Source organism: Gouania willdenowi, chromosome 5 (assembly GCF_900634775.1).
Source record: "Gouania willdenowi chromosome 5, fGouWil2.1, whole genome shotgun sequence".
Taxonomy (NCBI): domain Eukaryota; kingdom Metazoa; phylum Chordata; class Actinopteri; order Blenniiformes; family Gobiesocidae; genus Gouania; species Gouania willdenowi.
In genome coordinates this window covers 21,799,991-21,825,120 of record NC_041048.1, presented here as the reverse complement: position 1 = coordinate 21,825,120, position 25,130 = coordinate 21,799,991, and the positions used below count along the sequence as shown (strand labels likewise).

The 25,130-nt window shown below is 35.5% G+C and overlaps 1 protein-coding gene across 4 annotated transcripts in view; it reads right to left on the bottom strand.

The window, feature by feature from the left end:
- Positions 1 to 25,130, bottom strand: part of LOC114463272 (RNA-binding motif, single-stranded-interacting protein 2-like) — a 61,030-nt gene that overhangs the window by 31,885 nt on the left and 4,015 nt on the right. For 2 of the 4 annotated variants that reach the window (XM_028446732.1, XM_028446729.1), the window contains exon 2: positions 5,688 to 5,854. In XM_028446732.1, coding sequence (XP_028302533.1) covers positions 5,688 to 5,854 — 167 coding nt within the window. Of the gene's footprint in view, positions 1 to 5,687; positions 5,855 to 20,091; positions 20,123 to 25,130 lie in introns of those variants that run through there. The other 2 variants (XM_028446733.1, XM_028446731.1) reach the window with 2 other exon arrangements.

The following is a 25,130-nucleotide window of genomic DNA, read 5'->3' as shown; positions in this document are numbered from 1 at the left end:
GCGTGTGAAATATTGACAATCTATCTAATGTCTGCAACTACCAAAAGAAAGTGGTTTTGACTAATATATTAATAAAATACCGCTAAATGGGGGTTTCCATGTCAAAATCTGCAAACATCAACCTGCTGCCAAATCGACATTCTGGATCGGATCCGTACGAAACTCAACATTTGGATAAAGGTCACAAACCGAAAACAATCCACCAAATTTGAATGAAATCAAAAGTAATTTAAACTGTACGGGAATTTTTGAAAGTCGGAAATGGGCTTTCCAATGTTCATTTCCAAAAATTGCCGAGTCAGCAATCTGGATCCTGTTTGGTCAGATGTTGCATGTCATAGCCTTACATCATCCTGTAAAATCTTGAACGAATCGATGAAGATGAAGATGAGATATGAGCTTTAATAATTTTGCCCCATGCTAAAGATGGGCAATTTGTCAATTTTTGATGTTTTTTAGTGACCTTGATCTTGAACCTACCTTCACCAAAATGTAATGGTCTCATCTGTGCCCAAAAACGAATTAACAGAAAAAAAATTGAAGTGGCTTCATCGAAAATTGAGGACACAATTGTGTACACAGACAGACACACATACAAACAAACATGACGACCAAACGTGCTTTACTTTACTTTTGAAAACCGTTTTCGAAAGTAAAAATAAGAGAAAAATGTACTGAATAATAAAAACAAAAATATACAAAAGACACCAAAAACACAACAACAACAACAAAAAACACAAAATGGTGATAGAAGTGATCTTGATTAGAACATGAATTAAGTCTTGGTCCAAAACCAAGACGGAGAGGACAAGAAATGATAAAAACTGAAGAAATAAATCTATTCAGGAACCACTAAATACTGTTTTTTTCCACTTATTTACCAAATGAGATTCTTTCAAATGTGAGTTATCACTCATTCATTCCATCATTATGCTATGTTGTTGATTATTCACAGTATGGGTGCTTGGATCCAAAAGTAAGATAAAGGAAGCACTAAAAAGTTTGAGAACCATTGTTAACTAAAAGTTTGCATCGAGGACTGTGTCTGTCAAACAGGAAAAATAACACCACCAATCTATTTATTGTGTTTGTTTCTAATGAATATGTAGTTTGGGTGACTCTGTTAGGGGAAGGAGATGCAAACAGTTGATGGTGCTTATTTGTGTGTGTTTATTCAGTACACTTGGCAGGCAGGTCCTAACTGTCACAGCTTTACTCACAGATGGCTGCAGTTATTGTTGGAGGAGGAAACATAGGCAGAACAAAAAGCCATGGTGTAAAGTGATCTTTATTGCTGAGTCAACATTTTTGGAACTACTGAATGCTGAAATAATGTAAATATGTCTTCTTAAGAGCAATTTTTCTCCTTTGTTCTTCTATCATCCAGTTTTTTTTTTTTACCTTATCCGCTGCACTTCTTGTTTTCCTCAGTGCATCTGTTAAAGTGTTCGTCCTGCTTGTATTTTTATTTGCTGTTTACTCTTTTTTTCCACTAACCCTAAAGTTAGTGGGAAAAAAACGTTACCTAAAGTATATAGATGTAGGCATCCAAATGTTTACTTTTAAACAATTTCAGAGATGCTCTTTTATTTATAAAATCAAAGGCACTAAAATTCATTGACTTGGCAGAACAAAAAACAGCAATAATTATGTTCAAAACTAGAAATAACTTCCTTCCCTCTAACTTACAAAATATGTTCAAAGAAAGAGAGAGGCGTTGTCTCCTCAGAGGTGATCTGAACTGGAAACAGCTCATCCATGAAAAGTAGATGTATATCTGTCTGTGGGGTGGGGTGAAGCTATGGAATGGGTTACCAAATGAACTGAAATTAGAGGCGTCCCGATCCGATATCGATTCGATATTAGCCTGAAAAGTTTCCGGATTCTCAGATATTTTTTTTATTTTTTCACTTTTTTCCCCAATTATTTTTTTTATTTATTTTATTCAATTGTACAATAATGTAGATATTATGTTGAAGATTAAACTGTATGTAACCAATTGGTTTTTCTTATACCTACTGTTGCTAACTATTGTTCTCTGTTTGAGTAACATCACTTGATCAAGCCTTTACTAACATTCCACACTACAAAATATGTAATTATATTTTTCTTTATATAAGGTACAAAGATATGATGGTAAACTACTAGTACATACAGTAGGTGAGTCTGGGCTACAGAAGAGTGTGTGAAAGGGAGCGGGAAAGCGTATTTATTTTTAAAGTTTTTATTTTAGAATTTTTTTTATTTACATTTTTTATTTTTATCGTTTTCCCTGAAACATTATTCTGTATGTCAGTGAAAAAAACAACTGCAGAGAACAAAGGTTAACAGGCGGTGGCTGTGTGAACCTTATCCCACCTCTGACCCTCTGCAGCGTAGCACCAGCACACTGTACAGCACAGCCCTCCTTAGCTTTAGAGACAACACCAACCCCTTTACGGTACTGTACTGCTCATCTTTAAATATCATCTATAGAGCCTTATATGCTTCATTACCTCGGTTTATGAAGTACAACATGTATTAACCACTTGGCTCATTTGTAGGCTACGTCAGTGGATGAACTCAGTGTCTCTCCACTGCTGTGTTGAATGAGCACACATGGAGATGCCCTGTGTGCCACTACAGTGTACACATCCCTTCAATGACAGAGTGCAGCCCTGACCTGCAGGGGACTTTATTCTTGGATTTTATCTGCAGAGGTGCAGGTTTTTAAGGCCAACAAGATAATCAGTTTGTTAAGCAGGGAACTGTTGGCTTCATTTAGGAAGAAATGTTCACTCAGAATAAACAGGAAACATGTTGTTCTTTTCCTAGCACCAGGATTCATACCTCTGCAGTGTCTGCAAGTGACACTTCCTTCCACAATTCCCCAAACCATCCTTATCATCCAGCTCTTTTTCCTTCAGACAGTTCAGGGCATCTACAAGCATCGCTAGTAGTATTTTGATAAGAGGTGCAGAATCTATTGAATGATTGCAAATATTGAGATTTTCTAAATGACACACTGAGGAGTTGATTCACTAAAATCTGAAATAAAGAGTAGTAAACCAGGTACGTCCCTAAATTCTTTGGTGGCGCTGTTTCTTCACCTGCTGTGTGGAATTCACTAACATTGCAGTACTTACAGTATATGTGCTTGTATAGACGTGGTTGAGACCGCCCTATTTAAATGAATATTTTGCTCGTTTAACGTGGAAAGATGAGTGCACAGCAGCACAAAATGACATTTGAAGAAGGTAAATTGGAGGCAGATGGACTTCTCTGTCTGCTGCACAAACATTCAATAACATAGAAAACAAAATAAACAAAATAAAAATGCTGTTTAATAAACTTTTAAACCTAATGTTATTTTCCCTGATAATCTAATGTGTCTGCTCCGTCAGTTCCTTCTGAGCTCCTGCAGCGCTGCGTCACACGCACTCTCAGATGTGAACATTGTTCCATCGCTGTGTAAATTGACGCTCCTGCCATCAACGTGACACAAAAACATGCAGAGGAAGACACAGGAGCTCCCTGGAGCGGTGCGTCCCTGAATTTCTCTCCCTCACACATTCTGCATTTTCTTTCAGTGGCTGTTAATCTTGACAATTGTTTTATTTAAATTATTTTCTTATACTAGAAAGGTGAACTGGAGTCTTTTTTTCCATCTCCGCTGTGTTTTGTGTCAACATTCAGCGCAGCGATGATCTCTGCGTGTGTGTTCGCACCTGCCTGTGGGTCGTACTATCTTACGGTGCTAAAACAATCACCGCAAACAGCTATAGATTTGATGAATTGCATTGCACCCACTGAATTAATTTATTTGCATTTCCTCCTCCCATTTTTTTGCACCCCTTATGAGATCTGCCTACTTTACATATGTATTAGAGGGAAATGCGTTAAAGGTAATGTGACGCGCAGTCTTGATTCCCTGGGATTTGTACCCCTTATCAGCACGTGGAGTGATGTTTGCATATGTTTTAATACCCCAAAACCTTTATGGAATCCGCACCTGAATCATCATGTTAATGCACAGAAACTGTGTTTGTTAATTACATTCATGAAGGTGAAAATGTAGTGTGTGAACCATGTGACTTTAAAGGAATGGGCTTTGGTGAAGTCCAGTCTGTTATAACCATAAAATATTACTTAGTTAAGGAAAACAGCAAGATAGTTCAATAGAATAAAGAATATAACTTATAGATTAAAATAAATTGTTAATATGGGAGAACAGAAGAATACATTTGAACCATAAACATTTAAATCTGTTAAGACAAAAACTATTGAACTTTTACATTCAGATGCTGAGGCTCAGCAGTATGCCCTCATTACTGAACGAAAGAGCAGTTCTCTTTTTTTAAACCACTATTTTTAATATTATTAATAATATTAACAATATTGTACAAAAATGCATGTTATTATTAGGTCTGGAAGTGTTGCACACAGGCTTCTGCATAATGTCAACTTTGTAGATTCACTGACAGTCAATGCAAACGGCTGTAGACTGGTCCTCAGAGTTGCATAGAGACAGCTTTTTGCTGCACCTGCTAGACACCAATTTTATGAAAAAAGATATCGTGAAAATGTGTAATACTGTCTTAAAACATGCCTGTGAAGGTCTAGTTCATGCCTTGTTGCTATTTCCATTTTAGAATAAATGTCTGACATATTAGGACATATCATGGGATTCTATGTGCAATATTTGACATTTCCACATCTTTGTCACCAACCACCCCCAATGTTAGTATGTGTGTTTTAATGTAATACAATTTATTTATCAATTATCACTCTTAAATAATAACTTTTACACACTCCATTCCGTAGTCTACTGCTGATCCACTTCCAAGCTATGGGGGCATTAACCTTGACAGAGAAGCCAGGCTGCACAATTCCACGGCCACTTCCACAATATGATCAGGGGAATCCCAATGCAACCCCCACCAAGGTCTCCTTCCAGCTGGAAAAGCCCAGCAGACCCTCCAAGAGCCTGAGCACCCTCAACTATACCTTTGGACATGGAAGTGCAAGGGTTCCACTTGTGTATGTGACAATGATTGTAAAGTTACACATGCTAAAATAAACAGCAACTTTTCGCAACATTTAGCAACAAGCCACGTTTAAAAAAGGTACGTGAATTTTCTTTTTTTACTTTTGAACACATTTACAGCAATATTTGTGAAATTTGCAATATTTTTTTGTTAAATGTTCAATGTTTAATCTAAATCTAAATATTACATTTAAATATACATGTTAAATCGAAATGTCACATGTGAAACAAAATATTTAGCTACTATGCAAATTCACAGAAAGAACCACGATGCAAAGTATGTGGCATTTACAGTAGATTAATATTTAACATTGACATTATATTTCTGTGACAAAAGTCACATGAAAACATTCACAGTATTTCTTTTTAAATGTGGTTTGTTGCTAAATTGTTGCAAAAAGTTACTGTTTATTGTAGCATGCGCAACTTCACAATCGGCACCCCATACACTCTGAGTCAGCAGTTCCTTAACCTTTCTTTAAGGGCACATTCAAACTAGGCTTCAATTGATCGCGCGTGCATAGTATGTGAAAAAAGAGTTTGTCAACAGATTTCCAATAATGCTTGAACTTGTTTTCATCTTCACGTTTGAGATAAATGGTTTAATCCAATAAATGAACTTTATTGACAGAGCATGACTGACGACTGGGAATGAACTTACGGTTGGCAGAGCTTGACAAGGTCTTGGTCTGTGGTTCCTGGATGTAATCCGCGGATGTACAAGTTTGTTTTACTTAGCTGTTCCCCTCCTCCTCCACTGCTGTTGCTACTGTTGTTGGTGTTGGGACTGGGGGGCGCCATCTGTTGGCCGGAGGACACATAGGACTGCTGCGTGGAGAAAGAAACACGTGAGTTACTTCAAAACTGAACAGCGAAAAAGCAGGGATTTCAGAAAAAAATAAATAAAAAAATCACATTTTTATAACATGGGAAATGCAGTTGTATTTTATCAGAAGTGTGAAAAAAACTCAAAGGCACATTTGGAGATGAAAAGCAATCCAGCATGAAACAGATGATTGTGTGGGAGCTGTGAAAAATGATATCACGCAGCCCTCATGTCAACGCTCACCAATCCTGCTTTCTGCATGGTATGTGGGGCCTCTTAGCTGACGACACAGAGAAAAGAGCTCTCCTGCTTTCTCAAAGGTGGGCGACTACTAAGTTCTGTTTTCTTATGAAGCAAAAAAAAAAAAAAAAAAACACCCAGCGGCGCAAAAAGACCAAAAAATTTAAAAACCCACGAGTCTCCTGATGCTGAATTAAAGGTCAGGATGTTCACAATGTGTCCTTTGTAATTTGACTGGATTTCCAAGTTTGCTCCTCCCTATTTACAGCATACAGTCTACGCATCCCCGAGACATTACATGCTAGAGCAGTGTTTCTCAAATGGGGGTACGTGATGGCACTACAGGGGGTACTTGAGAGAGAGAAAAATTAACAAAAATGTCCCACCCCAGGTGTGAGATGACCGGATATGATAAAAACTACAGAAATAAATCTATTCATTGTTTTTCAACCTTGGGGTTGGGTCTCCATGTGGAATCACCTGGAGTTTAAATGGAGTCGCCTGAAATTTCTGAAAAATGTTCCTAGATTTTTTTATTTTTGAACTATTCTTCTTTGTCTTTTTTAAAATTAAACAACACACAATCTTAAACAACTGTATTTATATACTTTCACTTTGTGAATATATAAATCTGAACTAAAATGCAGTAAAAAAAAAAATATCTGAACATGTTCAACAACCAATTCTTGTCTTTGGGGTCGCCAGAAATTCTTGAAATCAAAATGGGGTCAAGATCCAAAAAAAGGTTGGGAACCACTGTGTTAAATAGTGTTTCCACCTAATTACAAAATGAAATTCTTTAAAATGTGTGTGATCACTATAGTTTAAAAAAAAAAAAAAAATAGTTTTGAAGCAAAATGTTGTAGAGAAAGGAGATACTTGAGTCAAAAATTTTTTTGAGAACCACCGTGCGTGTTTTTGTTTCTTGTTAAAAGTTAGGGTGCACTCGCACTGGAAATCTGTGCAGTGCTGTGTCGAAGCATGATGACTGTGACTCATTTATTGTTTCTAGTAGTGCATGATTTCACTTTTTGTATAAAGAAAATTACAAAAATTAAATTGCTGTAATTGTTGCTATTGTATCACAATAGAGACAATTATTGTGATTCAATAATTGAATCACAATTAAATAATTGAATTGAATAATTCAATAACTATTCAATTAAATAATTGAATTGAATAATTCAATTATTCGATTCAATAATTGAATAATTCAATAACTATTCAATTAAATAATTGAATTGAATAATTCAATTATTCGATTCAATAATTAAATAATTATGCAATTATAATTGAAGAATTATAATTATTCAATTATACCTTATATAATTGAATAATGTCACAAATACAATATTGCAATTATACAATATCGCAATTGTATGTATCGCAATGCATGTATCGTAATACATACAACTGCGATACAATTCTATGTATCGCAATTGTACGCATTGCGATACATACAATTGCGATATTGTATGTATTGCGATACGTGTAGAATCACAATACATCAGAATTGCAAAATATACACACAAGTATTGTGAAAAAATGAAATCAGGACAAAAGCATAATGTCCACAAATGTTTAAATAAACACAACACGACTTTTCTGAACCGTAATCTCATATTCAATCAGTTTCTATCCTTACAGTATCCTTGTCTTTGCTTAACTTGAATTGTTTTGGGGTTTTTTCTTCAGTCATGAGGGTGACGGGCCAATGAATCCTCAAAGTGGACAAACACTATGACTCACCACCACCAGCAGCATTACTGTATGTTGTGCAACAACCAGTGCATCATCTACTCACACTGGGACTGCTTCCTTGGAGATAGGAGGAAACAAAAGACTGCGTAACCGTGCAGATGCTTTTACTTTGACGGGTGAAGTTAGTTTTATGAACATTGCAAATCAAAAAGGATTTTTTTCTTTCCAGGAACATTTCTAATGGCCTGTTTCCAAAGAAGGGCTGAACGATGAATAGCAGCAAGTCTGAACAACCCAGATCTTGATCTGGTAATGGCTCAAATATAAGCTGTGTTGAAGTGATATTAATCACTTACTTTAAAAAAAAAAAATACTTTAAACCCTTTGATTCTGTGTTGTATTTGAAAGAATGAAGACAAATGTGTTTCCCGACTGGGAGGGGGCGGGGCGGGGCATTCTTGCAAAGCTGGAGTATCTCATCTGGTTGATTGGACAGAGGCGACAGGAGGACAATGGGCTCATTTCATGTGAGAGGAAAAAGTCACTGATCAGCCCAGCAGGAAGACGCGCAGTCTTACATAAGGACCACCACCAAAATCAACCCATCCTGCTAATTAGACCCCCACCCATGAAGCATGGGGCCCCTCCAAGGCTGGCCCTCTGACCTCTCCTCTGCCAGCAGCATGAGAGCAGCTTCAACCACAGCAACACAATGCTTCTGCTCGTGAACTGTAGTGCTAGTTACTGAATAATAGTAATAGTAACTAGGGGTGTCCCGATCCGATATTGATATCAGATATCGGTTCAATATAAGCCAGAAAACGACTCAGATTTTATTGGACTGCACCTAAATCTCCGATATATATTAAATTATATTATATTTATTGTAGAATACTGTAGATATTATGTTGACGGTTCAAATTCATGTAACCAATTGGTTAATAATAAATGAGTCAGTTTTTCTCATATCTACTGTTACTGACTATTGTTCTCTGTTTGAGAAACATCACTTGATCAAGTCTTTTCTAATATTCCACACTACAAAATAAGTAATAAAAGTATGTGTGATCGATCGGATCGTTATCGGTATCGACCAGTACTCAAGGCTCAATATCGATATCGTATTGGAAGCAAAAACGTTGTATCGGGACACCCCTAATAGTAACTAGAGCTAGGTGAAAAAAAATCTATTTAATCGATCTTGAATGGATTTCATTGAAATTTTCCAAAATGGATTCGTAGTTGCTGAAATCAATTTTTTCCTATCCTAACCCTAGTCGTCTCGCAGTATAGACCCTTTGATTGTTTGTAAACATTGTGACGTACTTTGTTGGGGTGGGACTTAGCCTAAAGGCCAAACCACAATTGTCTTTGTTTTTTCTGTGCACGAGTGTCCGCTGGAATCCTATGAAACTTTAATTTACGTCTACTAACGCTATTCAACCTATTCTGGCACCCAAACACACAACAAAGCTGTAACATTACTAGCCTCCAGCCACGCCATTAAAGGGTCTATAATCTGGTGTTAACAAAGTCGACTACTGCGCAGCCTGCTCAACGCAAGGGTGCCTTTAATTCAGTGCAAACATGGCAGACCAAGCTCCGTTGGGTAAGCCGCCCCAACTTAAACGAGAAGTTTGGAACCATCTTATTAATATTCAAATAATCGAAATCGAATCGATTGATGAAACTACTTACATCAGGAGTCCCCAACATCTTTAAATGTTTATTTTCACTGACATATTGAAGCAAATTTGTTGCAGATAGGATTTTGTTAAAGATGCTGGAGATTATGATAAGATGTGTTTTTAAAAAAAATGCAAAGTGGATTTTTAAAAAATATTTCAAAAATGAAATAAAGAAAATAATTACTGTAAAAAGTAGGGATGGGAACCTCTGAGTACCTCACGATACGATACGCGATACAAAGCTCATGATAACGATTATCTCACACAATGACGATACTGCGATTATCGATATATTGGTCAGAAGTCAATCTACGATAATCTATGACATAACAAGAAAAAAAAAAGATGAAGTGAAAAAATACAATTTTTATTTTCTATCTCTGAAAGACAATAAAATAAAAAAGTGTCCTATGAACAGTGACACTATTTTAGTGCAACATTTCTGTAAATAAGTGTCAACATACCAATGTAAACAAATAAGTATCTCCAATAGTGCTTTCTGTAAACAATAAATAGGGTCTTTCTTACCAGTGACACCATTATAGAGCAATATTCCAGTAACAATATATTGGTTCCTTCAACAAACAGTGACAAGATTTCTGTGAAGACCTACCTGCACATTTTAGTAAAAAAGCAGAAAAGGTTTTGAAAAAAATAAAAAATATCGATACTTCGATAATCGACCATGCGAAAAAATATCGTGATGTATCGCCGTATCGAGATATCGTCACACTCTTAGTAAAAAGTAACATTTCAGTTCCAACTATTGTCCTTATAGCCTTCATGTTACGAGTTTTACTGTATACACACTGTTGATCACATGACTATGCTAGTTAGCGATCCTTAAAGCAGCGAGTCCACTGTGAAATTAGTCTTCATGTTTTCTGCAAGAATAAAAAGAAGGAAATACAACTAATCGATTTATCAAATTTGTACCATTTCCCACCACAGTTTTTCAGACTTTTTCATGTTCCGTCCTTGTGGGTTACCGTAGCCACAGATGTCCAAATTGCAGTGAGGAACACAAGTTGGAGGAATGCAGTGAAGGTGTGCAGAACAAATGTAGCAACTGTTTAATGACATCAGCTATGCTGAAGCAGTGAAAAGAGTAGAGAAGGAAAAAGAAGAGAGAGTAAGTAATGGGAAACATTGTAACAGAAGCAAAACAAAGAGTGCAGGAGCAGAGAGGAGAGGAAAAACACTAACAATGGTGATCAATCAGAGGAAGGAGGATATCAATGGAATATTACTTTGGATAAATTAGTCCTATTTGTAGCATATGTGACCAATTACACTGACCAGGTCAAACAGAAGACTGAAAATAATAAGATTATTATTATTATTATTATTATTATTATTATTATTATTATTATTATTATTATTATTATTATTATTTTTTCCGAGTTAGTTGGTCCTCTTAAATCCTAAAGCTTGAAATTGTTAAATGACAGGGATTGTTTAATGTGTTTTAACTCTTGAGGACAATCACAGCAATAAAGTTGCACTTTTGTTAATATATCTGATATCTGCAAAAAAAAAAAAAAAAAAAAAAATCGAATCGAAATGAAACGAAACTCGAATTTCTCTGTAAAAAAATCTGAGACTTTTTTTAAGGCAAAATTGTCCAGCCCTACATATAACTACATTGCAGCCATACAAAAGTTGTTTACCAATCAACATAAATACTAATGTTGTGCCGATACTGTTACTAGTATCGGGAGAGGCCCCAATACAGTACTAAAGAGCAGGCAGTGCGTACTAACTATTAACACGCTGATGCCATTTACAGTATTAACCTCTATTAAACACAGCATGTTGTGTTTTACTCTCTCCCAACTCTCACTGCTGATCACAGAAACACGTACTGTATGGTTACGTATTCAATGCATGCCGAGGCAGGCCATCGCTATTGGCCCGGAACTGGAGCTCTGCACCAATCACGGGGCCGTGTTTTCATGTCGCCGAAAAACAAACGAAAGTCACTAGGACTAAAAATGGGTATCGGAACGACACTAAAAATAACGCAGTAACACACCGTAAATAGCGGTTCCAAAATTCGTAAAATGTACTTCCTGAAACAGAAATAGCTACATGACACACAGAATATATTCTGGGAATAATATATCACAACTTTTGTACAAATGTATCAAAAAGTATAGATACAGTAGTTTGGCTGCATGACGATAAAGAAAAAAATCATCTACAAGGTAACATAGATGTCGGTATTGTTTAAGGAGTCGCTGCTTTCACTGCTTCTGAGGACAGCATGAAACGCACAGTTAGATGATCCTTGAGTGCATCCTAACCCAGACCTTCATCTAAACAAGCCACACTACAGAACTCACTCTCACGTGCTGTCCCTTTGAAGAGAAATGCCAAAAGTGGCTCATATTATGCAGCTGTTTGTTAATAAATGTTCCTGTCCCATTGTGCATTTTGTTGTCCTCTTTATTTTTGCTGATCTTTTGTGTATTTATTTTGGATGTCTTTTTGCATTGTTTTGTTTATTTTTGGTATGTATGTTGTTCTTGGATTTTTGTTATCCCATTGTGTATTTTCTTTACTTTTGTGTCTTTTGTTGTTTTTTTGTCTTTTTGTGTTCTTTTCATTATTTTTGTTGTTCTTTTGTGTATTTCTCTGTTTATTTGTACGTTTTTGTACTTTTTTTGTTGTTCTTTTATGTATTTTGTTGTCCCATTGTGCAGTTTTTTTCCCCCTTTTGTGATGTCCCGTCAAGTATTTGTGTTGTTCTTTTATGTATTTCTCTGTTAATTTGTGTTTTTTTTGCTATCATTTTATGCATTTATTTTTGGGGTGTTGCTAGTTGTCCATGTTTGTGACACACACACACATATATATGTATATGTGTGTGTGTGTATATATATATTACCATTCTTAAAGCACTGTGATGTTATTGTAGCCTGTGAGGCTTTTTGCATCAGCAAATTTAACACATAATTGTCTTTCTGGTCAGACTTCATTGATATATCAAGATTCATATCGTTTATCGCCATTTTGACAGAAAAAATTTATTGAGATATTAATTGTGGTCCATATGTGCAGCGGTATGTTATTTTCTGATTCAAGCAGAGCAGTCTGCCTTTTCCTCATCCATAGATTACTAATCTATAGTCTATTATCTTTAGTTATATAGTCTATGTTACTAATGTGTGGCAAATGTCATGTGAGCGTGTGAATGTATTGAATAGAGTGTGTCACACTCAATGCAGGAGACTTGAGAGCCCTGATAAACAGGTCGGTTAAATTTGTCGGAAGCGTTTGAAGGAGGCAAACATGTGAAATCTCACGTGACAAAAATAACATTATTTACATACCTGCATAAAAGTGAATTGTACCTGTTGTGAATTAAATTGCGAGCTCTATAAAAAGATCATTTAAAATACTGAAGCGTTACGTCGGGTTACACAGCAATTATTCAGTTAGAGAACGTTTAATAACGTGTAATTTGCTCATTTTTGTTTGCAAAAACTCTCTGCCTGAAGTGCAAAAACCGCTCAGTGTGTTCCAGAGCGAGTTTGAAGGAGACTGTTGATGAACAAAAGAAAAGGCACGTAGCAGAGACATACAATCTCATTCAGACACATTTTATCACAGTGCCAAGTTCCAGTCAAATCCCAGACTATCACAGGAGTATTTGATTGCAGCGCCACGCCCCAATTCACCAGTCTGCATGTATTTATGCAGTAATGCACAAGTGGCAAGACAAAGACGCTGCTTTACAGCAGCTTTATCAAAAACTAATAAAGTTAAGCTTCAAATCTCTTTGTACAAAAAATACTTTAAATGTAAAAGACTAAGGTAGGATGAGACCATAGTCGGACCCATTTTATCACAATAGATACAATAATGGGCCACATTATCAACATTAATGTCAGCATTCGAATAATGGCCGGTGCTGAGCATTAATACAAAACAGAACAAAGTCTTTGTCTGTTTTAGAGTCACTTTATGTATTCTCTTGTGTTTTTGCTGTTGTTTTGTGTGTTTTTGGAGAAATATTGTATATTTTTTTGTGATTATTTTGTGTCATTTTATGTATTGTTTGTTTTGGGAGCCGCACAAAACCAGACCAAGGGCCACATGTGCCCTGTGGGGCCACCTGCTTCTCATTTCTGCTCTAGATATATATTTGCTCCATGCTTTCAAAGACATGAATAAAATATGAAACTCAAATTAATCAAAATCGAAGTACAAAGGGCTGTAACAGCGCTCACTGAGCGTATATTTATGCTATTTCAGTCATGTCAGTTTGAAGCCCTAATGCTACATCCTTTCTCATCAGTTAGGCTGAAAATATCTTCGGATTATTTTTGGAACCAAAGTAAAGATGAAAATTTACAACACTCCTATAAATAAATCCTTTTTTCTCACTAACGTAGATGAACGTCATTTGGGAGTGTGATGCAAGTGCAATGTGTGAGTGGTGAACCCACATCTCAGAGGCATAAATCAAACGCACTCCCGTAGTGATTCATGTGGCATTAGAAAAGCTCTATAACTGAATTCACTGTCAAGACAAGCTGCACGTCTGATAAATGGCGTCAGATATTTTCCTCAAACTATACTTTAACAAATCACTCCGCTCCGCTTTCCTTTGCGTCTCCCCCTAAAAAACCTATTCATGTGACCCGAGTTCGACCCGTTAAATTCCTTGGATTTCCCGCCTCCTGGGGGGTCTCCCAGCCCGGCTGAGTAATGCCTATACCTGTCCTTTCTTCCTTTCTCAGGCATCTGGTCAACAGACACACAGTCACGACAGGCCAAGCAGCTGACTGCCTCACACTGTAATGTATAAATGTATAGCCTGGCTGGATGAGGAAGAAACTTCCGTCTTATAATGAATAGGGCTGGGTGATTTTGCCTCAAAAAAAAAGAAAAATTTAAATTTTGATTCAATTTTATTTTTTTAATGCACTTAAAAATGACTGCAGACATCAGATATATTGTCAAAAGTGCAACTTTATTGCTGTGATTGTCCTCAAGAGTTAAAATGCATAGAATAATCCCAAAATAAACAGTAAATGAGGCTCTGTCATTCAACTATTTCAAACTTTAACCCAGATTTAAGCAAAAGTGTAACAGCTACTTCATAGTAGCTTAAAATTTCTGATTAAGAAATCAGATAACTACATATTTTATTACATATTACATTACAATTAAAAAAAAAAAAAAACTCTTCCCTTAGCATCTCAGCGTAGTGCGAATAAGACGTTAAACATGACTGTGGCACACAAATAGCTATTCAAAGAGTAAACACGTAAACAAAGCTGTAGTGCGGGAAAATATATTATAAAATATATATACAGTATATACAGTATATATATATATATGTGTATGTTTTGTTTTTTGTTTTGTTTTTTTAAACTCGAATTTGCAAAATAAAAATTGTTTTAAATACAAATTTGATTAATCGATTAAATCGATTTTTTGCCCAGCGCTAACATTAAATGACAGTGTGCAAAGATTTCCAGAAGGAAAGGAAATTCAAACCTTGATGGCTTCAATTCTAAGAAATCTGTGCTATTTTCTACCATTAATACAATACTGTAAATATTGTATAAAATTAGAGCTGTATGATTCAACTTGAAAATAAGACGATGTTATTTTATTTTATTAAATTTTTTTTTTTTATTGTAAAAATACAAAAGATCAAGAAGTAAATTATTAAAATAAAAAATGTATTTAAATATCAGGAATGTGTTGCTTCTGTCTGCTGATGTTTAAACCAGGTTTTCTTTCTCCTGCTTCTCATAGCAACACACTGACTGCTCCCACTTCCATTTGAGGTCGTGACCCTTTTAAATAGCAACCAACATCCGTTAGTGTTGTACAGAAGCTTATTGCATTCAAGACTTTTTTTTTCTGATACGGCTCTTATTGGAAATATGAATGTCCTAGAAAACTTATCCCATCAACTGAGAAAAAAACTAAAAATGCTTCCCAGAAAAAGAGAAAAACACGGCCATTTTTTTACTTTTATTATTTGTTTATTTTTATCTCATCAACTCAGGAAATCTGAAAAAACATTTCCTATAAAAACTGAAAAATGGGGCCAAATTATTATTATTTTTTTTACTTATTTTTATCTCAGCTATTCAGGCAAACTGAAAGTTTTCTTCCTTCAGTGAACGCACTAAGCTTCCGTAGTGTTGCTCGCTGCTGCAGATACAGCAAATGTAAACGAGAAGCAGAGTGATCGATCGGTAAAGATGCTGAAAATGTTAAATAAGTAAATATGTAAATGAAAACAACTGCCCTTATCCCTGCACCGTGGAGTCCCACGTGAGTTGTACTGGGAATTGATTAATTTCATTTACAATCTGTATTCTGTGATGAAGCAATGAAACAGTAAACATGAGTCTCATTCAACCTTGTTCTGCTTCCACAGGGAATAAATGATTTGTTTGCGTTCACATGATCATTTAAATTAGGTTAATTTAAATTAATTGATCAAAACTTAATCAATAAACCTGCTCAGATTCAGTCAACCATTGATCCCTGATGGAAATATAGTGACAATGCTGCTCATACATACAGGTATATGACATGAATAATTAAAAATGAGCAGTCAGAATAATCCATGTCAGTACAACTTACTCATTATTTCAAATTACATTTTTATTTTTGATATACTTTTTTTGTTTTGTTTCATTATAGTTTTCTTTTTTATCAGTATTTATTTTGTTTCCTCACAGGAGTTAAAAACTAATATTTTCTGAAAAATTGATTAATATTTCTAAATAAAAAAAACGGAATTTTAAAAAATGAATGTGGAAAACGCGGAATTTGGGAAAAATTAAAACGCATATGCATTAAAATCTTTTTTCAATATTTAAAAAAAAAAATCGTAAATCGAATCGCAATCGCAATATCTGTCAGAAAAATCTCAATTAGATTTTTTGGGAAAAATCGTGTAGCCCTACCTACTGCTCCTCCTCACTACTCCATGTCTGCATACAAGTTCATTTACAGCTTTTTATAGTAATTGTTCACTTTACCAACAGTGGTGCTAGCACGCCAAGCTAACTGTAGTGACACTGTATTGTATTGTTTTCCACGCAATACAATAACTATTGTCGAAAAAGTGCCCCTTTTCTCTTATTTCTGAATCCAAGTACCCCCTTTGTCTGACTAGAACATTAGATCATTCTAATCAAGATCATTTCTATCATAAGTTTTTGTGTTTTTGGTGTCATTTTGTGTATTTTGTTTTTATTATTCAGTATATTTTTCTCTTATGTTGTGGGTTTTTGTTGTTGTGTTGTGCCTTGCTGGTAAATATTTTTCTCTCTTAGTGTGTGTTTTTGGTGCCATTTTGTTGTTGTTTGTCTGCTCTTTTTATTATTCAGTATATTTATATATTTTTCCTTTATTTTGTGTGTTTTTGATGTCGTCTTGTGAGTTGCTGGCAATATTTAGTATCATTATCATTTTTAACTCAGAATAAACATTATAAAACCCCATATTTTTCATGCTTTCATTGGTTATTGTTTTTGTGCTGTCACTGTGCTTGACTGAAAGTGTTTGTGGAGATGTCCTAAAGAGGACAAAGCTCTTGGTCTGAATGCATTGGACAGCGGTGAGCGGTGCAGCCTCATGCAGCAGCTCCTCTGTGTCTGCTCCTGATCTTATTACACATTTAGACTTCTGCATACCAACCAGGTGACAGCGACACCACACTCACGTCCAGACTTGCTCCTGAATCCTCCTTCCTATCCCATCTCCCTATCTGATCCTTCTATAGCCACACATTAATGCTGTTAATGCAGCACGCCGTCTGCCTCCGTATGTGAGGAATCCCATCTAGGATACACACACGCAGAGTTGTGGGACGAATGAAGGACATCTTGGAAACAGACATGCAGAAACCTGCAGGAGGTCGAAGCAGACCTGACACACATCAGCGTGTCCTGCATCAGCGCCGTGTCTCGTCTCAGGTTTCTGACAGCTGAGCTTTCTATAGGGATGAGGATATCCTGGCTATACCTGTTCATCTTTGGCTGCTTCATGCAGCATCAACCACGCAAACAGGGTCCGATTCCAAATATTAACACAGGAAAATAAACCCACAGGTGTGAAGATACAGTGACTGCAGTGTTGCAGCTATTTCCACACATTCCTCACATGTGAGATATATGATGCGATTCATACCCATGCGTGACAAAAAAACACAAATGTGATAAAGATCGTGGAATGAACCAGCATGCATCAGACCTACAGGGACATGCAGCGCAGCGTAAATGCTGATGCTAATCATGTTTTTGACAGTGACCTTTGAACAGCGTCTACACTTTGGTCATATGTGATCATGTTTGCATAGTGCAGCATTGTGGTCTGTGTGAGGGGCAGGAAAAGCACAGCAGTGACTTGGAACAATGCACACACACACACATAGATTTACCCACAGTCATACCAGGGTTGATTAGTACATTTTTCAGTTACAATAACGTTTTCAATTATCCATGTTCAATTCCAACTCAATTATGATTACGATGACTGGCAATTTTATCTAAAATTTATATTACAATTATTATTTTTCCCGTGAAAGTGAATTCTAATTAGTGGTGTACCGATCCGATATCAATATCCGATAGCTTTCCGATATTAGCTTGAAAACTAATTGGATATCGGATTCAAATTTCCAGATTTTCCGATATTTTTTTTCCTCCCAATTCATTTTTCATTTATTTTATTCAATTATAGAATACTGTAAATATGATGTTGAAGGTCAAAATGTATGTAACCAATTGGTTCATTATAAATAGGTCAGTTTTTTTCATCACTTGATCAAGCCTTTTCTAACATTTCACACTACAAAATAAGTGGTGTTTTTTTTTTTTTTTAATTTAATTTAAAAAAAAAAAAAAAAGCGTTTATGATTCATGCTGATATTGATATTGATATTGGATCAATATTGATATCGGCCGATACGCAAGGCTGCAATACTTCGGTATTGTATCGGAAATGAAAAAGTTGTATTGGGACATCCCTAATCATAATTACGTTCTCAATGACTTAAGTTCAATTACAATGACTCGCAATTACTAAGCCTTTAATAATTAAGACCATAAAACGTAACCTTCCTCTTGTGTTAGCTTTCTGTTAGCATCTCTAATGATAACGGGTCAGTTTGACCCATGTTTTAAATCAGCTGTAAAATACACTAAAAAATATCATCTATCATCTAAGTTGTTTTTACATCTCTTGATTGATTTCTTAGGCTTCCTTATCAATGACAATATTGGTATTAATATTTTGGGTGTGGGCGTCAGAGCTTTTTTCTGTCATTATTAGGGCTGAATGATTAATTGCATTTGCGATATTATCGCGCCATCATAAAACAAAATTTTTTATCTATTTATTTTTGATTTTCTTCTTGTCCTGTCTTGTACTGTCCCGTTAAGTTCAGAGAGTGTTTAAGAAGTGCAGTCCACATGTTTACATGTTTCATGAATTTTTAAAGAAAAATTCGAGTTTGGATTTTCAAATTTTTTTTTTTCAATGCACTTAAAAATGACTGCAGCCATCAGACATGTTGTCAAAAGTGATTGTCCTCACAGTGAGTTAAAATGCATAAAACAATCAAACAGCAACAAAATAATAACAACAAAAAAATAATAACAACAAAAAAATAATAACAACAAAATAAACAGTAAATGAGGCTCTGTCATTCAACTATTTCAATCTTTAATCCAGGTTTAAGCAAAAGCAACTTCACAGTAGCGTAAATTTTCTGATACAAATGTAAACAAAGAGGGGCCTGGCTCACATCGGAACACAAAAAAGTCTGAAAAAACTGGTGGGAAAAAAAATATATATATTTTTTTTATACTCGAATTTGCAAAATAAAATATCTACAAATTTGATTAATCGATTAAATCGACTTTTTACCCAGCCCTAATGAAACGTGAAGTTAGTTAGATATTTTGAAGAGGTAAAGCTACAGATTTGTTTGCTTTAAAATGTATATTTTATATTTATTTAAAGTTTAAATAAATCTGAAATTGTTTATTACGAAACAGATGACATACATGAGAAAAAAATCGCAAATAGATTATTTTCCAAAATCATTCAGCCCTAGTCACCATACCACTAGATATGAAACACATTTTAATAATTGATAACTACGTATGTGTATAAACTAGAGCTGTGACACGATTCAACCAGTTTTACGTTTAATTACATCTTTTTATAGACAGTTTTTATAGAATTTTCATGCCATATACAAATACAAAGTCATTTATCTTAACTCAATTACAATTCAATTACGATTACAACAGCAGCAACAGATTTTTTGAATTACAATTAGAATTGTGTCATCATTGTAATTAATTTACAATCATGCAATTACAATTAGAATTGACCCCAACCCTGATAGATACGGTATATTAATAGAGCCAAAACCTTTCCTGTTAAATCATATATGGCAGACTCTCTTCTCTCTATTATGACAAGTCGACATTTATAAAATAAAACAGACACATACTGTACTATTTTTTTCCAGCTCTGCAGCCATATTCTTTTAGCTTACTCATCGAAAGGTTTTGAAAACTAATTCCAAACTCAGAGTGAGGTAATAGTCTACTCACAAAGTTTGCCTCCTCTGCATAATACTGCAGCCACCAACTGCACAATAGCTATCATTGCTAACTAACTAAAATATTAATGAAAGAGACATGAGTATTATGGGTTATATCCTGTTAAAAAGGAAACATGTCATACAGTGTTTGACTACAGAAAGACAACTTCCTGCCGAAGACCTGAAGGTCAGCAAACACAGGATGTTTATTTCTGATGGCCTGTCTAGGAGTTCATGAACGCTTTGTTTGCTCTTCAGCTCATTTTAATTAGTGACCAATGAAAAGAGTCACTATGTCTTTTAAACTATTTAAAACTAAGGAAATCAAAACAAAAACGAATCAAGTAAATGAACCCTTATATTGAATGTTAATGGAGAACTCTGATAAAAAATGGGCTATTGGAAGGAAAAGGAAATGACCGTAATTAATATCACTATCTTTGTGGACGCTTGAGTTTTTGTATTCTGCATTTATACGAATAAATGATTAGGTCTGCATTGTCCTGAGACTGAATAACTACTACTAATACTATGTTTTTACAATATCAGGAGGCATAATTAGGGCCTCCAAGTTATTGTGGTTATGGAAAACAGATGGAATGTTTGAAAGAGATCAACGCAAGAAGTTGTCAAATAGATGGTCATGCTCGATTTTGGGAGAATTAAACTCACCGTCTCAACTTCAGAAAAATCGACTTAAGTTATTTAATCCCTATTAAGTATTTTTGCAGGATTTGGGGATGTTTTGTTTTTGTGAGAAATGGTCAGAAAAGCCTCTAAAACCCAAATAAAATGCAAACCTGGTATTCACTGAAATGGAATTTGGGAACATTTGAAATGGAAAATTGAACGCCCTACAAATGACCTTTAAACAGATCCAACAATGTGACTTTGTTTTTATGAAAAGGTCCAAAACAAAAAGACAAGAGTGAACTTAAAGGAGCGAGTAGCCGCCACCAAACTTCCGTTATCGTATCGTTTCTAATCCCACACAACGCATTAATGAGAGAATCAAAATAGTAATGAGTTTATTATTGATTAGCGGTTCAGTTTTGGAGGCAATGTTTGAAATATTCAAGCAATGCTTTTATTGTGAAAAGTCACTGCTTTATTAAATTGAAGGTTTACTTGAAACCAAGCAGGCCCGGTGTCATGGTCTGAGTTTCGATCGATTATGAGCATGCGCACAACCGGAAAATGAATTTATGCTACTTCCGCTCAGCTTTTTTCTACTTCGAGATGTACGCTCATTGTAATAATTCTCCATTTTGAAGCAACCCTTACCGGCACTGAATTGAACTATTGTAGAACAATACACTGAAATACAAGGCTTTACAGCACAGCATGCTATTGTAGACTCAATCAGATTAAGGTTAGAACTTGATTTTTATAATTATATGTTTCGATCTAAAGTGGGCCGGTCTGAGGTATGGAGCTCCAGGGCTGAAAATGAGTCTCACTCCGGCCATAAAACCAAGTTTGTCTTTTTTTTTACTTCACTGTCATTTGCATTCAGTTTTTACGACTACAATTTAATTACTTGTTTCCGAATTTCAGAAATGAGCGTGCACAAACTTGAACCTTGTTTGACATACAGTAGGTTCTGGAAATGAATCACACTGAACGTGGAGGTTTTTCCTACACTCGTCTGTAGCTCCAGGGCAAAAGGCTGCTGTAACCTTTGTACAGCTGTGACTAAAATCATCAATATCATTTTATCCAGGGTTTAGAAAGCATCCTTTAACACTAATGTAATTAATATTAAATAGAAAGTCAATTTACCAGAGTCAATAAAGACCTACAGTACGTGACAGGGTTTAAATATTACATTAAAAGTGAAAGGTTAAGACATCTATTATCATTTATCTTAAATAAATATCACAGCTCATATTGTTGATAGTCGTCTGCATATGATCCCTGTATTACAGAGATGGGCAACTTCTATCACAGCGGGGGCCACAAAAATATGATTGTCTGATCCGAGAGCCACATGATCAACATTCACGTCAGCAATTAGAAGACTGGCCAATACGAGCATTAATATATAAGCTTGAAAACACATTTTATGTGTTTTTGAATTCATTTTGTAGATTTTATCGTCAATATGGCTCATTTTTGTTGTCTTGTGTGTATTTTTTGTCTCATTTTGTGTCATTTTGTGCGTCTATGAAGTCCTTTTTGCATACGTTGTTGTTTTTGTACTCATTATATGTGTTTAAGTGCTTGTTTAGTGTGTGTTGTCATTTTGTGTGTTTTATGCATAAGTTTTTGCATTGTCGTTTTTTTTTATCGTTTTGTGTTTTTGTTGTTACTTATTGTACTTTAGTGTATTTTGCTGTAGTTTTCTGTGTTTCTGGAGTTTTTTTTTTTTGCATTATGTTGTTCTTCATATAACTTCATCAATTACAATTTTGCTTTAGGGGCCACACAAAATTAGTCCAAGGGCCACATGTGGCCCCCAGGCCTCCAGTTGCCTATGTCTGCTGTATCACTAAAACCACAGCAGGTTTTTTTTTACATCTGTAATCCAACACAGACCGACCTTGTCTCTATGCCTGTACCAGCACATACTGTATGTCACCACCATCTTTGGCATCATATGTTTCAATACAAAATCATGCCAGATAAATAATGCAGGCTCACGACGCTATACATGTATGTAAACAAACAGCGTGACGTTCCCTTCAGCACATCTGAAGCAGAAAAAGATCAGTTAACATGAACTACTGTATGTGCCGTGGTATAAAGCTTTCCAAGAAATTTACAGTATTCCAGGAAGAACCCACAAATAGGCGAGTCTGTGACATAGGACGCGCTCTATTGGCTGATGAGGGTGACCTTCAAACGACTCAGCCAATCAGAACGTGCAGGTAGGCGGGCTGTTGCTCTGGTTCAGATTAATGAAGATTCACATGTATTCTGATGAGTTTCAACTGAATCACAACTGCTCCACAACTGCATATCAGCCCATTTACAGCTTATTTTCATGGTAACCAGACTGCTCCGTAGGGCTGAACGATTTTGGAAAATAATCTAATTGCGATTTTTTTCCTCAATATTACGACTGCCATTTAATATGCGATTATTTTTTCAAGGGTCTCTTGTCATGTATTTTTCAATGAACACAAGCAATAAATCAATCTGTTTCATAATAAACAATTTCAGATCTATTTAAACTTTAAACAAATGTAAATTTTAAAGCACAGATTACAACAATAAAGCAAACAAATCTGTGGCTTTGCCTCTTCAACATATTTAACTAACTTCACGTTTCATGAAACATGTAAACATGTGGAGTGCACTTCTTAAACACTCTCTGAACTTAACAAGACAGTCTATAAATGAATCAAATAAACAGATGTTAATAAAGCTTACTAATATCTAGTCAGTAATATCACACATGCTAAAGTGCAGGTAAAGTAAGGAGAACTAATATATGCTTTAACCAATTAGACGTTTTTTAGGTAAATCAAACTCCCAACGAACTTAAAATGAATTATTACAAAAAAAAAAAAAAACAATTGCAGCCTTTGCGATTAGAAAATCACGTTTTATGATATTTGGGGATAATATGGCAAATGCAGTTAATCGTTCAGCCTTACTGCTCCGTCAGCTATTTTTAGCGTGCGCTCTACGAGCCTCAGGGTCCGGTCTGGTGATCGCTTCTCCTGAACAAACCTAATGTGATTTGGCAACTTCATGACAATTATTTTCTGACTATTAGAAACACAGCTGAGGTATCTTACACTTTCAACATTTCTATTTACCCTCTTCTCTAACGTAAATGCATGAGAAACCACAGCCCTCCCTGGTCCAAAAACTTCAATTTATCAGCGATCTTTGCTTTTTATTCAAGAAAACACCTTATTTCAGTCATAGAGAATGAAAACTAATAAATAACAGATGTATAACCTCTGCAGTCAATCACTCCCATGCAATTTCCCCCCTATTTGAACACCGTCGCATCCGTCCAGTGTGCTGTGTGTGCCTCAGTGCAGCAACTTTTCTCACAACTTCCAAAGTTGGTTTTTGACAGTTCGGCACTCACTGAAGAGATGCACAGTGGCTGGGCCTTCTACCTCCTGACAGACGCTCTTGTCCTCAAACTTTGAATGGAAATGTTTGGCAGGATTTGGGGAAGTTTAAAAGAAAAAACCAAAAAAGAAATGGGTAAACTTAAAACTATGAAACAGAATTTGGGAAAATTGAAAGAGCTGAACAATAATAAGCCTAAATCAAAATGATAATGAGGACAAGGAGGTCATTTGGGCTGGGACGTTGACGCAAAAAATACACGACGCAAAATATGCGCGCTGATGCGTCGTACGACCAAAACCAAGATGGCGGCTAATAATACTAACAAACGCGAGTGTATTACTCTAAGTTGTTGTTATTTTCATGTGATTGAAGAATTAAAAGATGCACTTTTTTCAGAAAGCTAGGCCTGTGTGTTTTCAACATAAATCTTAAATTATGTCGGTTGACAAAGGACACCATGACAGGCTGCGGCTCCCACTGCCTTCTTATTTTTTATTGAATGCATACCTCTGACTCTGAATGCAGAGTACTTTTATATTCTTACTTCAACTTTATTTTGAACTTTTATTTTCATTTTGGAATTTTGAGTTGAAGAGCAATAAACATATCATGCAATGTTGGAATGGAATTCATGTTTTTTTGTTCTTTTCATTTTAGAAATGGTAAATCAACATGTATAAATTACTTTTAGTCAATTAATGGGGAGATAATCAATAATCGAATCGAGTGGAGCTAGAAAAATGAATTGTTAGAATAAAAAAATGATGGCTAGAATAATCATTTCAAAAAGAATCGTTTCTCCCAGCCCTAGAGGTAATATCTCAGGGGAGTTAAGTGACGAGATGGAAACGAAAGGGTGGCTGCTACATGAGAGGAGGAAATGTCGCCCCTAGGAGAAGAAAACGTCCATATATGCTCATTCTCCAATCCCTGAATCAAAAGCGTTTATTGAGAAAAGTACTAAGCGGAGGTGCTATTTAGCGTGTGAAGTTCCATTTGGCATCAACATGA